The sequence below is a fragment of the Myripristis murdjan genome, chromosome 5 (genome assembly GCF_902150065.1).
Source record: "Myripristis murdjan chromosome 5, fMyrMur1.1, whole genome shotgun sequence".
NCBI lineage: Eukaryota > Metazoa > Chordata > Actinopteri > Holocentriformes > Holocentridae > Myripristis > Myripristis murdjan.
Window position 1 is genome coordinate 38,703,188 of NC_043984.1, and position 7,500 is coordinate 38,710,687.

The 7,500-nt window shown below is 44.9% G+C and overlaps 1 protein-coding gene across 4 annotated transcripts in view; it reads left to right on the forward strand.

Moving 5' to 3' along the window:
• Positions 1-5,742, forward strand: part of LOC115359667 (protein SSUH2 homolog) — a 14,540-nt gene extending 8,798 nt beyond the window's left edge. For all 4 annotated transcript variants that reach the window (XM_030052241.1, XM_030052240.1, XM_030052242.1 and 1 more), the window contains 4 exons: positions 109-201; positions 2,461-2,569; positions 3,748-3,855; positions 4,011-5,742. In XM_030052241.1, the coding sequence (XP_029908101.1) occupies positions 109-201; positions 2,461-2,569; positions 3,748-3,855; positions 4,011-4,151 (451 nt within the window). In that variant the 3' untranslated portion in view covers positions 4,152-5,742. The remainder of the gene's footprint in view (positions 1-108; positions 202-2,460; positions 2,570-3,747; positions 3,856-4,010) is intronic.
• Positions 5,743-7,500: the final 1,758 nt, after the last annotated feature.

The following is a 7,500-nucleotide window of genomic DNA, read 5'->3' on the forward strand; positions in this document are numbered from 1 at the left end:
CTCAGAACATTTGGGTCATGCAACTAAAGAATGTGGGACATGCATGCCATATCTTAACACGTGTGTGTGTGTGTGTGTGTGTGTGTGTGTGTGTGTGTGTGTGTGTAGCTGCACTCACTGCAGTGGTCAGGGAACGAAAAAGTGTGAGACGTGTGACGGGAGGCGACAGCTGCTGACCTTCATCCAGCTGAAGGTGGAGTGGTGAGTATCAGGATCAATACTATTGATGGAGTGATTGGTTTTATTGGGTGCAGAAGTGTAAACAAACGTCCCAGAGGACAGAACCTGAACCGCACAGCAAACACACCGTACCAGCTTGACTAGAAAAGAAACACATTCTAGTTATTTTAAAGGAATATTCCAACATTTTCCCGTCTTCCCCAGCCTGAGACCAGATGTTGGACACCGCGTCCACCACTGGTTCACTTCCTATGGGTAGCATTTCCTGTGAGCTTAGCATAAAGACTTGAAGTCTATGGGAGTAGTTAGCCTGGCACAGTTTTTTTAAAGGCCTGAAAAATGCAATTTGGGTTGTTTTTGTGTGATAGGGAAGGGCCTGGGGCCACAGAAACACTGTCCCATGCTTTTCACCTGTGATCAGTGGAGAGGTGCACAGCCCGTTTTTTCAAACTGTCCCTGTAAAACGAGCGGATCGCACTTCCTTGAAGTTATGACGTCAGTGTCTTTTGTGACGTCAGTGACTCCGCCCACAGCACCTGCGTCCCCGGCCAACCAGCTACCAAGCTAGCGTACTTAGCCAGTTAGCCTCAACTCCCAGGGCAACAGGTTCACAACATATTTGACAAAAATAACGTATCATTCTGCAGCATCTCGTGATAAACGGGTTTGAGGTGGTTCGGGGTCGTACGGTCGTAAACCGTCACGCTCAGGGTCCTGGTTTCATGGTTTCAGGGGTCCCACAGGGTTTTAGTCCAGATTTGCTCGTCTGTTGGGCTCATTTCAGCACCGACTGTTTTATCAACCCGACACAGTCAGATCAAATCAAATCAGGCTTTATTGTCATTTAGCTGCACAGACAGCAGCAGTGCACACAGAATGAGAGAGTGTTTCTCACCTGGGATCCTGAGGGATGGTAAAGTCAGCAGTTTAAAGTCTAACAGCTTTCTGCAGGAAGCTGTTGGCTCATTCTGGTGCTTTTGCTTTTCATGCCTCTGAACCGTTGGCCTGATGGCAGCAGGTCACAGTGTTTGTGGAGGAGCAGAGGGTCTGACAGTGTTCAGTGCTCTGCTCCTGCAGGGATGGGATGTTTCCATGGAGCCATGTCTCCATAAAGGCCAGCACACAGCAGTCTCTCTCCTGCGGGTGTCTCTTAGCAAGCGGAGCTCGTCCAGCGAACATTAGAGAGCCACGGTCCTGCTGGTCTGGAGGGGTTAGCCTTTAGCCATTAGCCTTTAGCCTTTAGCTTAGCGTGGATGCCGGCTCTCTCTTTGTTTACGTTCACACCGCTTGCCCTTCCTCCTCCCTGGTGGCTGCCGGTGGAGACACAGGTAAAGTCCCGTGCTGGCGGAGTGTGTCCACATCAAAGCAGAGAGCCTCAGTTCCTGCAGCGTGTTTTACCTGATGTTTAGTGAAGTCTCTCGGCTGGAGGTTATGCAACCTGAGCGTCTGGGTTCAGCAAAACATTGGAGAGGTTCACTCTCGCTGATCCCTGGAGGGGGCGCTGCGTCCATGCGTGCCACTATCACCATAGCAACACAACGCCGGCTTCGTGTGTGGTTCGGGATCGGAGTCGGGCTCAAACACGTCCGGTTGTATAACGTCACGCTCTGTGGTTGCCATGACAACCTTACATAAGATGATAACTCGCTTTCGACAAGTTTTCAAATAGTTACTGTATCTTGTTGGCTCAGTTTTTCTCTCCCTCTATTGTTTACGTCCCAGAATGCATTGTGCAGTGATGTCGGTTGATTGGCCCGACCATATGTCACTCAGAAAACAGTCAGCCAATCAGTGGAGCGGGGCTGATTCTCTCTTCTGATTGGCTAAAGGAACCGAGCTGCCAGAGCTCCGGATAAAGACGAGAGAGGAGCTGAGAAACTGTATTTATCAGAGCACAGGTTCAAAACCACACACACATCCTGCAGGGAGATCAGCAGGGAAATAAAAGCCTGAAAAAGTGGACAGGATGGGGCCTTTAATATTCCACGGTGTGTATTTCAGATCCAGAGAAGACAGAAAAAAATTAATAATATCAATCTCATCAATATCAGATGTTCCAGAGAGCCTTACATCCGTTTCTTTAATGATAATAATTAAATAAATGCAGATACATGTGCATGTGAGACAGTCACAAGGCCATTCCTGCCAGCAGGGGGCGTCACATCACGAGCTGCTGCTCAGCTTCAAACCACACCACCCTGAACAGAAAATACCTGATGCTTGTGTGTGTGTGTGTGTGTGTGTGTGTGTGTGTGTGTGTGTGTGTGTGTGTGCATGCAGGAAGAACCACGTGGACGACGCCGTGTCGCAGCAGGGCGGCGCCGGTCTGCAGGCCGAGAAGCTCAGCTCCGTCACCGGGAAAGAACTGTTCAAGAACAACCAGTACCTGGTGAGACACACACACACACACACACACACACACACACACACACACACACACACTCAGCATGTTGTCAGCTGCTGTGTTTCTCAGATCAGAGAGGCGGGGCTGTGGTCGCGTCTTGAGGGTAACCCTGGATCTGCCACAAGCTTACCTTAACCTTAACCTTAACCCTAACCTTAACCTTAACCATAACCACAACCTTATCCTTTACCTTAACATTAACCCTAAACTTATCCTTATCCTTTATCTTAATCATAACCATAACCCTAACCTTAAGCTTTACCTTAACATAACCTTAACCTTAACCTTTACCGTAACATAACCTTAATCTTAACCTTTACCTTAACCTTACCTTAACCTTAACCTTTACCTTAACCTTACCTTAACCTTAACCTTTACCTTAACCTTACCTTAACCTTAACCTTTACCGTAACATAACCTTAACCTTAACCTTTACCTTAGCATAACCTTAACCTTTACCGTAACATAACCTTTACCTTTACCTTAACCTTACCTTAACCTTAACCTTTACCTTAACATAACCTTAACCTTAACCTTTACCGTAACATAACCTTAACCTTAACCTTACCTTAACCTTACCTTAACCTTAACCTTTACCTTAATCTTACCTTAACCTTAACCTTTACCTTAACCTTACCTTAACCTTAACCTTTACCGTAACATAACCTCAACCTTAACCTTTACCTTAACCTTACCTTAACCTTAACCTTAACCTTACCTTAACCTTTACCTTAACCTTTACCTTAACATAACCTTAACCTTAACCTTTACCTTTACCTTAACCTTTACCTTAACATAACCTTAACCTTAACCTTTACCTTTACCTTAACCTTTACCTTAACCTTAACCTTTACCTTAACATAACCTTAACCTTAACCTTTACCTTAGCATAACCTTAACCTTTACCGTAACATAACCTTAACCTTTACCTTAACATAACCTTAACCTTAACCTTTACCTTAACATAACCTTAACCTTAACCTTTGCCTTAGCATAACCTTAACCTTTACCGTAACATAACCTTAACCTTAACCTTTACCTTAGCATAACCTTAACCTTTACCGTAACATAACCTTAACCTTTACCGTAACATAACCTTAACCTTAACCTTAACCTTATCCTTGCTCTCAGGTGTGTTAGTTTTGCTCTCCGTCTCCTCCCAGGTGTACCCCCTGCTGGGCTTCCCGGTGCCGGAGGTCTCCCAGGCGTCGGAGCGGCTGGTCGGAGAGCACCAGGCCAGGTTCGCCCAGAGCGCCAGGATCCTGCAGCAGGTGGGTGGAGCTTACTGTCCAAACACCACCCTACCATAACCCTGTGACCGCAGAGACCCAGAGACTAACTCCACCCCCTCTGCCTGTCTCTCTCTCTCTCTCTCTCTCTCTCTCTCTCTCTCTCTCTCTCTCTCTCTCTCTCTCTCTCTCCGCAGAGACAGACGGTCGAGTTAATTCCCATAACGAAGGTGACCTACAAGTGGAAAGGTGACAGTCATGTTTACTTCGTCCTCGGCAACGAGCATCAAGTCAGCGCCGACGACTACCCTGCCACCTGCTGCTGTGTGATCCTGTAGACACACACACACACACACACACTCACACACACACACACACTCACACACACACACACACACACACTCACACACACACACACACACACACACACACACACACACACACACACACACACACTCACACACACACACACACACACACACACACACACACACTCACACACACACACACACACACACACACACACACACTCACACACACACACACAGCGCGGCATGCTGCCATTACTTCATCATCCTGCCTGCAGCATCTGACAGAGTGTTTTATTTTTATAGTCCTACAGTATTATTGTTATTATTAGAATTATTATTATTGTTATTTGCACTATTAGTAACATTACTATTATTATTGTTATCATTATTGCTGTTATTATTAGTATTACTATTATTATTATCGTTATTATTAACAGTATGAGTGTTATCACTACTAGTATTATTTATATTATTGTTGTTATGTTATTATCAACATTACTAGTATTATAATTACTGTCATTAGTCTAAATGTAAATGAGTCTGATATGAATCTGATATGAAATCGTCTCGGGGCCAGATAAAGTCAAAGTGCTGAGATTAAAACATGATAATATAAATAATGATAATAATGATGACATGTTAAACATAGAGGCGTGCACATCTCCTCCAGGTGTGTGTGTCCCAAAGGACGGCCATGTCACATGTCACAGTGTGTGTGTGTGTGTGTGTGTGTCTGTGTGTGTGTCTGTGTGCGTGTATGTGTGTGTGTGGGCTGATGTCAGGCTGCAGCGTGTCACAGAGTCGCCACTCCGCCAGACAACACCTGACCCTGACACGCTGTGACACGCTGCCCCCTGCTGGAGGGGCAGCTCTGTGACACGCTGCCCCCTGCTGGAGGGGCAGCTCTGCAGAGGCACCGCCTCCCTCCTCCCCCTCTCCCAGTTGGCACAGGGTTTGTTGCTGGGCTCTGACTGGGCAGATCCTGACAAATATTCATAGATGGGCTGAAGGATGGCATGGGCATTTTACAGGGTGGCAGAAAGACAGGCAGATAGACAGATAGATGGATAGATGGTAGATAGACAGATAGATGGATAGAAATCATCTGTAGGCTCTGGGTTTCAGCACAGAGTTTGTCTCTGCTGAAATGGAGACAGAAAAATGCCGCAGTGTCGCCTTTTGTCCTGGATTTTCAGTGTTGTACATTTTCGGCCCCTGACTACATTTAATTGTTTTCTGCCTAAACTGGGGTGGCAGCTGCCAGCCCGTGCCCCCCTGCGAGATCCGCCCCTGCTGCCGAGCGCCCTGCTGCCGAGCGCCCTGCAGCGCTCCCTCCAGAACTTTTATTGTTGTAACTGTTTTCTCTGCTTGTCATGCTGGAAGGCTTTGCTTCTCGTGCTGCTGCTGGTGTGTTTGCTCTGTAAAGCTCTGCGCCTAGGAAATGCACTTGATACAGAAATACATGCCATAACATTAGTAAAAAAAAATATTAAAAAAAAAAAAATACCTGGATGCATGGAAAAAAATAATAAAATAAATATCGGAATAACATAGCAAAATGAAACACTGGAGTATTAAGAGAGATAATTATGTGAAAATTAGAAAAAGCCTAAAAAAAGATCTATTTAAAGATGAGATCAGTGATGCTGGATTAGATTTATTATGTTTAACTGCTGGTGAAAAAGTGTATGAACACATTCAAATTATTCCTCCTTTTGCTGAAGACCCTCAGGACCCCTGTTGGGCCGCGGGCCCCACTTTGAAAACCACTTGTCTAATCCCGCGGCTGCAGCTTTATGTCCTGAAAAAAATTAATATCGCTCAATCGCCGAGATTCCAGTGATCAATGATCATGTCCTGCTGCTGCCTGCTGTTATGACAGGGTGAGGTTTCATTACACAGTTAATACACAGTATTAATTATAATCATATTCAGAAAACAGAACCTTTTCTACTGCTCAGATTTATATGTTGTGTATTTTTTTTAAACAGTTTCCTCTCATTTTATGTTCTTCCATCTTTCCAACTGAAAAGTTTTCAGCCTCACCTGGAAACATCAGCCAGAACTGCTTTCTGTCTTTAAAAAAAGGGAGGTTTGGACAATTATTTAGATGTTTTCATCAAAAAAATCAGAGTTATAAATGTCATCAGTGTCACAGCCAGCCGGGCGCCACCGCTGGAAAGAATTCTGGGTAGAGGAAGGAAAGAAGGAAGCAGAACAATAGCTGCTCTTGGCCAAAAAAAATAAAGACCACAGGAAAAGACGATTCTGTCCAGTTAAAGCAACAAAAACTGAACAAATAAGAACAGAGCAAAATATATATATATTATTATTATCATTCAGACTGTTGGTAAGGCTGTTTTACAGCTGTAAGACGTCTGATTAACAAAATAATAATAATAAGTCTTTATTTGTGTAGCGCTTTTCTGCTTCCCAATCCAGGGCCATAAAATGAACACGTAACACAGTAAAAGTCCAACACAAGTGGAGCTGAACAGAAGAAAAGGTCAGAGGTCAGACGAATGAAGAAGGGATCAAAGTGAAAGAGTGAGCGGCTCGGAGGTGAAGGCTGTTCTCTGTCCAGACGCTCTGACCTCTGAGGCTTTGAAACAGGAAACGTGATGCAGCGGCACTCCTCTGCTCGTTAAACACACCGTTTGAATCATTATCATTTCATCAGCATCTCTGCTAATTTTGTTTCTCTAATTATTAATTGGTAATAATGTAAAAAGTTACCAGAAAATTACATTTCTAATGATGACCATAATTTAAATGTCAGAAAGCATCAGTGACGCTGGATCAGACTTCCTGTGTTTCAGCTCTTCCTCATGTTGCTGAGGCCCCTGGGAGGCCCTCGGGGGCCCCTGAAGGCCTTCCCGGGCCCCGCTTTGAACACCACTGCTCTGACATTGTGGCTGCAGCTTGAAGACGCTGCAACAGTCAACGACATGAACCGTTACCACAGCTGTTACCATAGCAACCCGCCAAGACCATCAGCTACATCGCTGGTTACTGTCAGTAACCATAACAACAGTAAAGGGTGTGTAGCAAAGCATTGTGGGTGGTCACTGGGGGGTGATGTGAAGATGATGGAATATGATGAAGTGTGTTTGAGTGGAATGTGCCTTTAGCTGTAAATACTCTGTGACCCTGCTGGGCTTCCTGTTGTCATCTGAGATGAAAATAAAAAAAAAAACCAAAACCTCTGAACCTGCCTCTGTCAGCTGAGTCTCACACACACACGCACGCACACACACACACACACACACACACACACACACACACACACACACACACACACACTTTGTAAATCACCATACAGTTTGCCATAAAATATATTTTGAAATAAAAATGATATTCATAAAGATTAACCATT